Source organism: Suricata suricatta, chromosome 5 (assembly GCF_006229205.1).
Source record: "Suricata suricatta isolate VVHF042 chromosome 5, meerkat_22Aug2017_6uvM2_HiC, whole genome shotgun sequence".
Taxonomy (NCBI): domain Eukaryota; kingdom Metazoa; phylum Chordata; class Mammalia; order Carnivora; family Herpestidae; genus Suricata; species Suricata suricatta.
This window is the reverse complement of record NC_043704.1, coordinates 138,710,392-138,725,019: the sequence shown is the minus strand read 5'-3', so window position 1 is coordinate 138,725,019 and position 14,628 is coordinate 138,710,392. Positions and strand designations below refer to the sequence as shown.

Genomic DNA, 14,628 nt, shown 5'->3' with positions numbered 1-14,628 from the left:
CTATTGTAGTAGTGTTTAATTTTTTTTTCATCTCTAATATTATCAGTTTCCAGGATTTGTTTATTGTGAAGCTGGGAAATGGATGTATGTGGTCAATGATTATATTTCATGAGCTGAGTCTTTATGTATTATGAAATATAGAAGCATTATAGCAGTATTTGAATATTTTTTCTTTTAAAGACCTGGATGAATAACATGATGAAAACTTCTGAAGCCAAAATTAAGCATTTTGATGGTGAAGATTACACATGCATAACATTCCAACCAGATCTGTCAAAATTTAAGATGGAAAAACTTGACAAGGATATTGTGGCCCTTATGACCAGAAGAGCTTATGATTTGGCTGGTTCATGCAAAGGGGTCAAGGTCATGTTTAATGGAAAGAAATTGCCTGTAAGTGTCTTCTAAAATAGTAAATGCTTTGTTATTTTGTGGGCAGCTTATAGTTAAATCTAACTGCTTTAAGCCCTCAGTCATCTTATAGAACAATTCAAACTATAACAGATGGTTCTATTTTACCTTCATTTATTCCATTTCCAGTGCTCCTTATTTCTTGGTATAGATTTAAGTTTTGGATCTTAATTGTATTCCTTCTGCCCGGAGATCTCGAATTTCTTGTAGGTAGGTCTGGCAATAAATTCTTTCAGTCTGTTTGAAAGAGCATTTTTCTTCAGTTTCAAATGATAGGAATTTCACTGGATATAGAATAAGGGGTTTAACAGTATTTTTCTTTTAATGTCATTCTGTTGTCTTCTTGTTGGCATGGTTTCTGATTAGAAGTCAGCTGTAGTCTTATCCTTCCTCCTTTGTTGGTAAGGTGTTTATTTTCCCCTCTGGCTGACTTACAGATTCTCTCTCTCCCTCTCTCTCTCTCTCTCTCTCTCTCTCTCTTAAATATGATATGCTTAGGTGTTTATATGGGGGGTTTCATTTTGTTTTTTTGATATCATGTATTTTTTTCATTCTGTTTTCTGAACTTCTTAGATCTGTTGTTTGGGGTCTGTCACTAATTTTGAAAAGATTTTGGCTATTATTTCTTCAAATATTTCTTTGCTGTTCATTCCTTCTGGTATTCCAGTTACGTGTATGTTTACAGTTTGGTATTGTCCTAAGCTCCTGGATGTTGTACTCTACTTATTCACTATTTTATTTTTGTGTTTCAGTTTGTTTAATTTCTGTTGCCCTATTTTCAAGCTCACTATTCTTTTCCTTTCATATGTCAAGTCTGTTGATGAGCCTGCCAAAGGCATTCTTTGTATCTTCTACTTTGATATGAAAGTAGAATTTGATTCCTAGCATTTCCATTTGATTCTTACACCTTCCATTTCTCTGCTAAAGTTGTATATTGTCTACCTTTTCCACTAGATCCTTTAACATATTAATCATAGTTATTTTAAATGCCCTATGTGATTAAAACATCTGTGACATATCTGAGGCTGGTTTTGTTTGCTTAGTCTTTTCAAAGCAAAGTCTGATTTTTCTTGCATGCCTTGTGAGCTTCTATTGAAAATCAGCCATGTTGTATAGGATAGTAGACACAGAGTAAATAGGTTTTAGTATCAGGATTGATGTTTAATCTGTATAGGAAATGGGTTCTGTTTGTAGTTCATTGTTGCTGTACTTCATTAGTGTTGAGGTTTCTTGTTGCTATGTGCCAGAGACTTAAAATTTTTCTTGTTTTTGTCTTTTGTTTTTGGGTCTTATTTGGAGCTGCCCCCTTAAGGAGGGTCTGTCTCTTACAGCCCTTCTGGCTAAAAGCCACAGTTACTGTGTTGGGGGCCTGTTAATGTCATAGATTGTGGAATATTAATGTCTGATGGGGTCTCAAGACTTTGGAGTACACACTGGGCCTGTGTCTTAGGGGGTTCACTTTCACAAGTGTTTCTACCCCTCCTCCAGAGGTAGAGATTTTTCCTTTGCCCTTTATTTTCTTTCCATAGCTGCAGGAAGTTACCACCAGTATTCTCATTTAGTATTCATCAGACTCCCTGCTCTGTAAAAGAAACCTCTTTTTTTGTCCTTAAATGAGATAGGGGTGGGATGAGGAAGAGATGGGTGGAACTATTTAATTCCTGCCATGGTAATATTTTCCTAATACTCTCCAGCAGTATCTTTCCCCCACTCCAAATTAAAGTGTTTTTTCCCCCGCTGTGGATAGGACCGGGGTAAATATGGAGACAGTCTGGGTAGAATTTCCAGTGGCTGCTATTCTCTTTATCTGACCAGTAGCATCATGGTGGAGAACTTTCTTTAAATTTTCTCTGACCTTCCCTGTGAGAACCTGCTGGGGTTTCTGGAGGAAGAACCTGTAAGTGTAGGAACCCCTTATGATGACATCCTTCAAATGCATCACACACCCATACTGTCCACATTTGTCCTATAACAATTTGTCAAAATTTTTGGTTTATTGTTCCTTTTGGTTTCTGTGGCATTAGGTAGCTTCTGCCTCACTTAAGCAAATTGGTTAGTATTCTGTGTCTCCTATAGACACCTATTTCTCTTCAGACTCAGGATGGTCAGCTGTCTGAATTCAATTTTTTGACAGTTCTTGAAAAATCTATGTCTTATCTGACCTGTTTTCTTGTAAGGACAGAAATTTCTTGTTTTTTGAAGAGTTTTTTTTTAATTTATTTTTATTTTGTATGTGAGAGAGAGGGCATGAGCAAGCAGGGGAGGGGCAGAGAGAGAATCACAGGCAGGCTTGGTGTTATTGGTGCAGAACCCAATGAGGGGCTTGATCTCAGAAACCTTGAGATCGTGATGTGAGCTAATGACCTGACCCGAGATCAAGAGTCAGATGCTTAACCAACTGAGCCCCCAGGTGCCCCATTAAAAAAATTTTTTTTTAAGTCTTCTATATGTCTAAACTCAAACTAGGGGTGCCTGGGTGGCTCAGTCGAGCATCCGACTTCAGCTCAGGTGTTGATCTTACCATTCACGGGTTTGAGTCCCACATCAGGCTCTGTGCTGACAGCCCAGAACCTGGAGCCTGCTTCAGATTCTGTGTCTCTCTCTCTCTCTCTGCCCCTCCCCTGCTCATGATCTGTTTTTTTGTCAAAAGTAAACAAACATTAAAAAAAAAACCACTCAGACTGGAAGTCTACTTTGTCATTTTAAAACTTAAACTTTTGAAAGATTTTATAATAATTTACTTGTTCAGCTGTTCCTTTCTAACTTCTCTTTATCAAGTACATGTGGAAATGAATTCCTTTTTAAAGGGCAGCAGTCAAGGATGTCATGAAGGTTTGGGTCTGAGGAGTAAGAGCTGTTGTGAATGGGGGGAAATAAAGGTATGGCATTCATCTAGTTGAGCTGTCAATATAAGATTGTTTATTGGTTTTGGTTTTCAAATTAATAGGTAAATGGATTTCGCAGTTATGTAGATCTTTATGTGAAAGACAAGTTGGATGAAACTGGAGTGGCCCTGAAAGTTATTCATGAACTTGCAAATGAAAGATGGGATGTTTGTCTCACATTGAGTGAAAAGGGATTCCAGCAAATCAGCTTTGTAAATAGTATTGCAACCACAAAAGTAAGTATGTGAGTGCTTTGTTGCCAAGCCAGTGGTTGAATAGTGCTTCATTAAAAACAGCAAAATAAACAACAACAATAACAAACAACCACGAATCTGCTTTTGGGAAATCCGAGTTGACTTACGAAAATGAAAGCTTATTTTCTATGAAAATAACTGTCTTATAATTTATTTAAACATCTACTGAGCATTAAGTTTATATTTTAGTATTTATGGTTGAATATATTTATATTTTATGAATTTAGAATGTTAACACTTTCCTTATTCTGTGTTCCTAGTTTAGAATGTAAAAGAAAAATAGGCGAGGAACCTGTTTTGGGATCAGCTTGTGGACCGTGTTATATGACAGTCTAAGGAGTTTGAACTGTCTTCTGTAGGCTTTTGGATTTCATAAGCAAATGTTATTGTTCTCGTCTAACAGCGTTTGTTCATCGATCATAGTAAAGTCTTAGGCAATACACCATGTATCCTAGAAAAATCTAAGCAGTGATTTGATCATGTCATTCTTGTCCAAGTTTTAACTTTTTAAAAAATATTTAGTGTTTTTTATAATCTAGCATCACTTTCTCAAGTCAACAAATTCTGCATTAGTTATGGTTGCATTTGTCCCGTGTAATAGAAACCTAATATACAGTGGCATAAAGATGTAGAGGTTTTAGTTTTCCTCTTACGACTGGGGACTGGGAGTAGTCAGTCTTAGTTTGGTACTGTGACTCCACAGTATCATCAGGGACCAGGCTCTTCCTGACTTTCTTCTCTGGCGTTCTTAGCATGTGGCTTTCCTTCTCATGCCTTTAAGATGCCTCAGTTCCAAGTTGTAGGGAGAGAGAAAGGGGCTGGGCAAATGCATATACCAACTAAATCTCTCCCTTTCTATGAGGAATACAGTTTTCTTGGAAATCCCATCTGGTAAACCTCATGAACATCTGACTAGAACTGGGTCAAGTGGCTACCACTAGCTGCAAAGGAGTCTAGATTGGATAACATATATTTAAAAAAATTTTTAAATATTCATTTCTGAGAGAGAGAGAGAGAGAGCGAGCATGCAAAGAAGTAAGCGAGAGCAGGGGAGGGGCAGAGAGAGAGGGAGACACAGAATCCGAAGCAGGCTCCATGCTCTGAGATGCCAGCACAGAGCCTGACACGGGGCTTAAACCCATGAACTGTGAGATCATTACCTGAGCTGAAGTTGGACACTTAGCTGATTGGTGCCCCTAGATTGGTTAATATTTTCAATTGGGCATGTTGCCAGGTAAAAACAAACAAGGTTTTTCAATAAAGGGTGGAATAGACAGACATTGGATAGACAACTGACCATGGCTGCCACAGTCTCTAAGGTTAAATCTTGTGAGTGCTGTTACCACTGTCATGCCCAGTATTCATTCTCACTTCCATGTTTTTTTATTCAATTGTTTTTACTTTGTGTATAGTTTAATGCAGTTGTCTAATTGGCCCTATAACCAAAAATACCTATCTTTTAAATCGCAACTCTGTTATTCTGAGATTCACACTATGCCTCTGCATAATTGGGTTTGTAATACTGACTCCACAAAGTTGTGAAGATTAAATGCTCATTTGAGGAAAAAATGAATATGTAAATATTTTGCTACCCTGACTATAGATGATTTTGAATTCTGTTTTTTTGTTTCTTTTTAGGGTGGACGTCATGTGGATTATGTAGTAGATCAAGTTGTTGGTAAACTGATTGAAGTAGTTAAGAAAAAGAACAAAGCTGGTGTATCAGTAAAACCATTTCAAGTAAGTAATGCTTTGTATATTCTGTTGAATTATTAAATAATATCAGTTCTGATGTTCACCTTTTTTGGGTATGTTTCCAACAGGTGAAAAACCATATATGGGTTTTTATTAATTGCCTTATCGAAAATCCAACTTTTGATTCCCAGACTAAGGAAAACATGACTCTGCAGCCCAAAAGTTTTGGGTCCAAATGCCAGCTGTCAGAAAAGTTTTTTAAAGCCGTGAGTAAAATTTGTATTATTTCTCAGTGGTTTTGAGAGTTGATTAAATTATTCTATTTGTGATTGGTTTATCTCTTACAGTAACTGTGGGTATAGGCCCTTATACTGTGAACTAATGGCTTAATTCTGAAAACTACTAAGGATAGATTTTATTTTATAAAATAGTGGATTGTTTTGCCAAGAATAAAATTAGGGAATCCTGCAACTAGTTGTGTTTTAGCTTTTTATTGGTCATTATGTAGCCAGATTGTCTTCTAACAAATGTAGATAGGTCCTTATTAGACTCCTGCTTTCATCTTTTCTACTCCTTACAACTTCATCAACTGATTTTTACCTTTATATAGTTTTTTTAAAATTGTGGTAACCCATGCATAATATAAAATTCATCATATTCTGCATATTTTATGATTTCATTTTACTTTGCACGTATTTATTTAGACTGCTTTAACCTTTCTGAAACTAGGTGAGAGTACAAATAATCTTAGATTTTTAACTGAGCCTTGTAGCTATTAATAATTTCTCAAAATCTGTTGTATATCAGCAAGATCTACTTCACTTCCCTTGTTCTGCAGTACTATCAGTAAACATATATTAAAGAAGCATGTGTGAAGTACCTTTAAATATATTTGCATTGGGAATGTAAAGATGAATAAATCACAGCCCCTCCTCTTTGAAGTTTGGTGAAAGAGTGCCATGTAGTTGCCATAGAAATAACTTATTTTTCATATTCTGGTATTGGAAATTCAAAGGTAGGCTCTCACAAACAAAAACAAAAGTTGTTTTTTGGGTTCTAGCATAAAGTCTATTGAAATAGTACTTTTGGATCTAATAATGAATTCTGTATATGAAGGACCCTGCATTAATTGCTTCTGCAAATTTCTGCCCTTAAAACATTCATTTTGAAGTGATACGATTTTAGATTTTATACTTTTTCATTTTGAGAGGATTAAGTTAAATTTGGCAACATAGTCCACCTCTTTTTATCTCTCAAACATTCCAGAAAGGTATTTCATACACCTGAAACAAACTTTTCAGGGTAATGAAAAAATAAATAGCTCCAACTCAGAAGTTCTTCACTTTTTTCTTTTTACATTAATATCTTGTCACATGTTGACTCACTGCATGGTGACATGCAATATATAATGTTAGAGTCCTCATTGCAAAAATTTTTAAGAATGAGGACTATTCTCAAGTTCTTGAAATCATCCTAATATTTCTTTTGTATTAATAGTTTTTGTCATAGTGAACTCAAGATTTATATTTTTGAAGGATATAAGAAATGTCAGGGGTGCCTGGGTGCCACTTAAAGGTGGCTCAGTTGGTTGAGCATCTGGCTTCTGCTCAGGTCATGATACCGTGGTTTGTGGGTTCGAGCCCCGTGTCAGGCTCTGTGCTGACAGCTAGCTCAGAGACTGGAGCCTGTCTTCCGAATCTGTGTCTCCCTCTCTCTCTGACCCTCCCCTGCTCACGCTCTTTTCTCAAATATAAATAAAACATAAAAAAAGATACCAGTGTCTAGAATTTCCCAGCCACTAGATTTATGGTGGATCAGGTTTTACCTGTTAATTTAACAAAATTAATATCACAAAAGTGATGTGTGTTTTTCATTTGGTTTATTATAATAGAGTGTTTTTTTTTACATATTTAGGAAAGTTGCCCTTTATTCATGTTTATACTTCTGTGTAATAAGCTATTGTGTATGGCTGCCTGAGTTTGCTTTACTGAGTTAAAGTAAAATTTACTAGCATGTATCATAATTATCTAGCATGTATCATAATTATCATCACCATTATTGTTTGGCCATATAACCGCACAGATTTTAAATGTTACATTAATTTTAGCTAAATGTATGAACTTCTGGCTTGTTCTTTGTTTTTAGGCCTCTAACTGTGGCATTGTAGAAAGTATTTTGAACTGGGTGAAATTTAAGGCTCAGACTCAGCTGAACAAGAAGTGTTCGTCAGTAAAGTATAGTAAAATCAAAGGTATTCCCAAACTGGATGATGCTAATGATGCTGGTAAGGTTCAGATTTGTTTTAAGATTTTGATTTAAATTTTTATTTATCCAGTTGTAGAAAATATTCATTTTCCACATGTAGTTAGACTATATGATTTCCTGTTCAGAATATAATTTTACTTCATTAGAATCGTCACATGCATCACATATTACCAATTTCCTCAGAATAGGAATTTAATTTATTCTTACAGTCTTACTGTCATCACTATGGTTATTACTTTTTCTGACTTCTTCTTTCTCATTGGTAAAATTGAGGAATTTGGAGTATATATCATTTTTAATACCTCTCAGGTGGCAAACATTCCCTGGAGTGTACATTGATACTAACAGAGGGAGACTCTGCCAAATCGCTGGCCGTGTCTGGATTAGGTGTGATTGGGCGAGACAGATACGGAGTCTTTCCACTCAGGGGAAAAATTCTTAACGTCCGAGAAGCTTCACATAAACAGGTATCTCTTTCTCTCTTGTGCTTGCATATTATGATATTTTATTACTTTATTAAAATTATTGAATTTTTTAATGTAAATTCAGACTCACTTTTTATATACTTCAACATTAAAAAAAATTTTTTTATTTTTAAGTAATCTCTACAACCACTCAGGGCCCAAACTTCCAACCCCAAGATCAAGAGTCATAATGCTCATGGGCACCTGGGTGGCTCAGTTGGTTGAGCATCCGGCTTCAGCTCCAGTCATGATCTCACGGTTTGTGGGTTCAAGCCTCGCGTTGGGCTCTGTTCTGCCACCTCAGAGCCTGGAGCCTGCTTTGGATTCTGTGTTTCCCTCTCTCTCTGACCCTCCCCTGCTCACACTGTCTCTCTTTCTCAAAAATAAATAAAACATTAAAAAAAATTAAAAATACTAAAAAATAAAAAAAGAGTCACACATGCTCTAGTGACTGAGCCAGCTAGGCACCCCTCAACACTTTTAACATACTCTGAATTTTTTTTTTCTTTTGGCACAGATCATGGAAAATGCAGAAATAAACAATATTATCAAAATAGTTGGTCTGCAATACAAGAAAAGTTATGATGATGCAGAATCTCTGAAAACTTTACGTTATGGAAAGATCATGATTATGACTGATCAGGTTGGTTTAAAGGTTGCCACATATTTAAAACTTACATCTTGCCATTTGTAGGAAAGTGAATGGACCTGGAGGGTGTCATGCTAAGCGAAATAAGTCAGGCAGAGAAGGACAGATACCATATGTTTGCACTCATAGGTCTAGCAGGAGAACAGGAGAAACCTAATGGAGGACCAGGGGGAGGGGAAGAAGGAAAGAGAGCTGGGGAGAGAGAGAGGGATGCAAAACTTGAGAGACTATTGAGTACTGAGAATCGAACTGAGGGGTTGAAGGGGAAGGGGGAGGGGGGAAGAGGTGGTGGTGATGGAGGAGGGCACTTGTGGGTAAGAGCACTGGGTGTTGTATGGAAACCAATTTGACAATAAACTATTAAAAAAAACAAAAAATAATAAAACTTACATCTATTTCAGAGTGCTTTTTTGATATTTGTTTCCTGAGACTTGCTTTAAGAAAGAAAAAGTGAAAATGATTGTATGTCAAAGGTGGGGTAGAAAACATTTAATTTGTGTGAAGCACATTTTACATTATCTGATTCATTGGGGAACTGGCATTTTTGGTTATTTTAAAAATGTTTTTAAATTCAATAAGTGTGAGAACACATTGTAGTATTATACTATGTAGTATGGGGTTGAAGCCTACCTAATAGTTGAAAGGAAATGGTGAAATTTATAAGCAAGAAAGATTAATTCATACGATAATTTTCTTTCAAGATTTTATTTAAATTCTAGTTAGTTAACATATATTATAGTGTTGATTTCAGAGGTAGAGTTTAGTGATTAATCACTTACATATGACACCCAGTGCTCATCCCAATAGATACCCTCCTTAATGCCCATCACCCATTTGGCTCATCCCCCCATCTCCCTGCCCTCCAGCAGCCTTCAGTCTGTTTTCTACAGTTAAGAATTTCTGATGGTTTGCCTTCCTCTCTCTGTTTTTTCTCTTCCACTATGTTTATGTTTTGTTTCTTATATTCCACATGAGTGAAATCATACTGTATTACTCTTTCTCTGACTGACTTATTTCACTTAGGATAATGCACTCTAGCTTCATTCATGTTGTAGCAAATGGCAAGATTCCATTCTTTTGGATGGCTGAGTAATATTCCATTGTGTGTGTGTGTGTGTGTGTGTGTGTGTGTGTGTGTGTGTGTACGTGTACACCACATCTTCTTTATCCATTCATTAGATGATGGACATTTGGCCTCTTTCCATAACTGGCTATTGTTGATAATGCTGCTGTAAACATCAGGATGCATGTTCCTCTTCATATCACTATTTTTATATCCTTTGGGTAAATACCTAGTAGTACAATTGCTGGGTTTTTGGCTAGTTCTATTTTTAACTTGTTGAGGAACCTCCATACTGTTTTCCAGAGTGGCTGCACCAGTTTGCATTCCCACCAACAGTGTAAGAGGGTCCCCCCTTTCTCTGTGTCTTCACCAACATCTGTTGTTTCCTGTGCTGTTAATTTTAGTTGTTATGACAGGTGTGAGGTGGTATCTCATTGTGGTCTTGATTTGTATTTCCCTGATGATTAGTAAGGTTGAGCATCTTTTCATGTGTCTTGTTTGTTTCTATGTCATTTATTCCTACTCTAATCTTTATTATTTCCCTTCTGCTGGCTTTAGGCTTTACTTGCTTTCCCTTTTCTAGCTCTTTTAGGTGTGTGGTTAGTTTGCATATTTGAGACTTTTCTTGCTTCTTGAGTTAGGTTTGTATTGCTATATATCTCCTTCTTCTGACTGGTTTTGCTGCATTGTAAACGCTATTGTGTTTTCATTTTCATTTGTTTCCGTGTGTTCTTTTATTCTTTAATGTTCTGGTTAATCCATTCATGTTTTAATAGGATGTTCTTTAACCTCTATGTATTTGTGGTCTTTCCAATATTTTCTTGTGGTTGACTTCAAATTTCATAGCATTGTGGTCTGAAAATAATCATGGTATGATCTCAATCTTTTTGTACTTGTTGAGACCTGATTTATTACCTAGTGTGTGATCTGTTCTGGAGAATGTTACGTGTGCACTCGATAAGAATGTATATTCTGTTGCTTTAGGATGACATGTTCTGAATATATCTGTTATGTCCATCAAGTCTAGTGTGTTATTAAAAGCCATTGTTTCCTTGTTGATTTTCTGCTTAGATGATCTGTCCATTGCTGAAGGTAGGGGGTTTACATCCTCTATTATTGTATTGTCAATGAGTTTATGTTGGTTATTAATTGATTTATATATTGGGGTGCTTCCAAGTTGGGGGTATAAATATTTACAATTGTTAGATCTTCTTATTGGATAGACCCCTTTATTATGATATAGTGCCCTTTTCCATCTCTTGTAACAGTCTTTGGTTTAAAATCTAGCTTGTCTGATATAAGTATGGCTACTCCGGCTTTCTTTTCATGTTAATTAGCATGATAAATGGTTCTCCATCTGCTCACTTTCAGTCTGGAAGTGTCTTGGTTCCAAAATGAGTCTCTTATAGGTAGCATATAGATGGGTCTTCCTTTTTTTTTTTTTTTATTAGAGCATTTAGTCTGTTTACATTCAGGGTGATTATCGATCAGTATGAATTTAGTGCTGTTGTATTACCTAAGAAGGCCTTTGTTTGAGATTTTCCCTGTTCCTTTGTAGTCTTTGTTTTTTTTTAGTCTTTCTTTCCCACTCAAAGAGTCCCCTTTAATATTTCTTGCAGGGTTGGTTTAGTAGTCGCAAACTCTAATTTTTGCTTAGGAGACTCTATCTCTCCATATTTAAATGACAGCCTTGCTGGATAAAGTATTCTTGGCTGCATATTTTTCCCATTCAGCACGTTGAATGTATTATGCCATTCCCTTCTGGCCTGCCAGGTTTCTGGTGGAGAGATCTGCTGCTAACCAACCTTATTTTTTCTTCCCTTGTAGGTGAGGGATTTCCTTTCCCTTGCTGATTTCAGGATTCTTTCTTATCTCTGTATTTTACAAATTTTACTATGATGTGTCTTGGTGTTGGCCTGCTTTTGTTGATTTTGATGGGAGGTCTCTCTTTGCGTTCTGGATTTGGTTGTCTTTTTCTTTCCCCAGATTAGGGAACTTTTTTCATCTATAATTTGTTCAAATAAATCCTTTGTTCCATTTCCTCGCTCTTCTTCTGGAGCTGCTATGATGTGAATGTTATTACTCTTTATGGAGTTGCTGAGTTCCCTAAGTTTACATTCGTAATCCAGTATTTTTCTTTCCCTCTTTTCAGCTTCATTATTATAGTGTGTTTTGTCATGACAGGAAGATTTAGTCTATCACTAGCTGTATTCATTATTTGAATTTTAAGGAAATATTTACTGTGATCTTGTAAAGGGTAATCTTTACTGTCTTATAGAATGCAGTTCCAAAATTTGATTGGAATTTTGCCCGTGATACATTCACACTTTTAAAATTTTGGTTATGTAAGTAATTTTATTTCATAAAATTATTATAGCACTCTGTACTAACATTTATTTAGGATCAAGATGGTTCTCACATAAAAGGCCTGCTTATTAATTTCATCCATCACAATTGGCCCTCACTTTTGAAGCATGGTTTTCTTGAAGAGTTCATTACTCCTATTGTAAAGGTACTATTTACATTAATTTATTTTTATACTGTTGTCTTAAAGAATAGCAGAAAACTAATTGTTTTTTTTATTAATTTAAGGCTAGCAAAAATAAGCAAGAACTTTCCTTCTATAGTATTCCTGAATTTGATGAATGGAAAAAACATATAGAAAACCAGAAAGCCTGGAAAATAAAGTACTACAAAGGTTTGTATTTTAAAATACTTAAGTTTTGTGATGTTACTACTGACATAAAGATATTTTTGAGATGATAAAATAATTTGAAAATTTTTGTTAGACTACAAAAATAGCTGTTGCTAATTTTTAAACAATTGTTTTGGAAAACTTTGTAGAAGTAGAGAGAGTGGTATGATGGGGCTTCCCATGCACTTTAACAGTCACGGTCTCATCCCCGATCCTGCTTATCACAACTCTTCTCACCTCCCTGTTAATTTGAAGTAACTTTCAGATGTCATATTATTTCCATAATACTTTAGTATGTATCTAAAAGAGTGTTTTAAAAATGTCCATAATTTCATTATCATACTTTTCTTTAATAACCTTACATATTTACTCAGTTGTTAAAATTCTCCTAATTATTAAAAAAATTATTTTGTTAGAATCCAGTCAAGGTCCACAGATTGCATTTAGTTTGATATATCTAACTCTTAATTTATTGTTTCTCTTTCATTTTTCTCCCCTTTTAGTTTATTTGTTCAAAAGTTGGATTGTTTGCCCTGTATAATTTTCCACATTCTGAATTTTGCTGATTGTCACTGTAATTTTATTAAATATATAGTATGTGCTTTTGTCCCTTATTTTGTGTTAAAATAAATTGCTAGTTAAATCATAGGCTTGATATAGATTTGGATTAGATTTATGTGACAATAACATTAATAAATGACGTGTCAAGAGGCACGTAATAACCGATTTTTCTATGTTAAAATTGACCCATTGCTATGGATGTTGCCAGCTTGATCTATCAGCTTTTTATCTAATAGTTTTATACAGCAATTAATGTTCATATTTCATGTAAATTTTTTTTAGCTTTCTTGAAGATAATTGACAAAATTATACATTTTAAAATGTACAACATGGTGATTGATATATATATATTGTAAAATGATTACCATAGTTTTTTTTTTATGTTTATTTACTTTTTGAGAGAGAGAGAGAGACACACACACACACAGAGCATGAGCGGGGGATGGTCAGAGAGAGGGGGAGACAGAATCAGAAGCAGGCTCCAGGCTCTAAGCTGTTAGCACAGAGTCTGATGTGGGGCTTGAAACCACAAACTGTGAGATCATGACCTGAGCTGAAGTCGGCCGCTTAACCGACTGAGCCACCCAGTTGCCCCAATTTTTTTCTGTTTATAGAGGGAACATTTAAGATCTACTCTCTCAGTAATTTTCAAGTATACAATATAGTAGTATTAAGTAGAGGCATCATGCTATACATTAAATCCTCAGAATTTATTCACCTTGTAACTGAATGTTTGTATTCTTTGATGGAACTTTCCCCATATGCCCCTCTGCCCAGCCCTTGGGAACTACCATTTTATTCTCTTTCTATGAGTTCAACTTTTTTGGATTCTACTATAAGTTAGATCACATAGTATTTGTTGTTCAGGCTGGATTATTTTCAGCGTTGTTTTTTAAATCGTGCAGGGTTGGGTACCAGTACAGCTAAAGAAGCAAAGGAATATTTTGCTGATATGGAAAGGCACCGTATCTTGTTTAGATATGCTGGCCCTGAAGATGATGCTGCCATTACCTTGGTAATCAAGTTAATTAAAACTTTTTTTTCCTGATATCCATCCCCCTACCTGCCATACCTTTCTTTCTAGTCTTGGTTTTCTGTGTTAAATCTCTTTTGAACTCTAATGCCCAAACTAGTTAATCTTAGGGTTTGTTCACCCCAGTCTCACACACAAATTATGCTGTGCTTTCACTGTTCTTTATTTTTTTTTAATAGTTTATTGTCAAATTGGTTTACATACAACACCCAGTGCTCTTCCCCATAAGTGCCCTCCACCATCACCACCACCTCTTTTCCCCCCTCCCCTTCAACTCTCAGTTCATTTTCAGCATTCAGCATTCAGTAGTCTTTCTCAAGTTTTGCGTTCCTCTCTCCCCAACTCTCTTTCCCTCTTCCCCTCCCCCTGGTACTCCATTAGGTTTCTCCTGTTTTCCTGTTAGACCTATGAGTGCAAACATAAGGTTTCTGTCCTTCTTTGACTGACTTATTTCACATAGCATGACACCCTCCAGGTCCATCCACTTTCCTACAAATGGCCAGATTTCATTCTTTCTCATTGCCATGTAGTACTCCATTGTGTACATATACCACATCTTCTTGATCTACTCATCAGGTGATGGGCCTTTAGGTGTTTTCCATGTTTTGGCTATTATTGACATTGCTGCTATGAACATTGGGGTACATGTGCTC

General features: G+C 35.8%; 1 protein-coding gene across 1 annotated transcript in view; it reads left to right on the top strand.

Annotated features, from left to right (window-relative positions):
* The window catches only part of TOP2B (DNA topoisomerase II beta), a 55,307-nt gene that overhangs the window by 11,242 nt on the left and 29,437 nt on the right, over window positions 1–14,628 (top strand). The window contains exons 7-16 of the mRNA XM_029938774.1: window positions 181–393; window positions 3,359–3,532; window positions 5,189–5,290; window positions 5,374–5,511; window positions 7,391–7,529; window positions 7,820–7,977; window positions 8,492–8,617; window positions 12,088–12,198; window positions 12,279–12,384; window positions 13,848–13,957. Of these exons, the coding sequence (XP_029794634.1) occupies window positions 181–393; window positions 3,359–3,532; window positions 5,189–5,290; window positions 5,374–5,511; window positions 7,391–7,529; window positions 7,820–7,977; window positions 8,492–8,617; window positions 12,088–12,198; window positions 12,279–12,384; window positions 13,848–13,957 (1,377 nt within the window). The remainder of the gene's footprint in view (window positions 1–180; window positions 394–3,358; window positions 3,533–5,188; window positions 5,291–5,373; window positions 5,512–7,390; window positions 7,530–7,819; window positions 7,978–8,491; window positions 8,618–12,087; window positions 12,199–12,278; window positions 12,385–13,847; window positions 13,958–14,628) is intronic.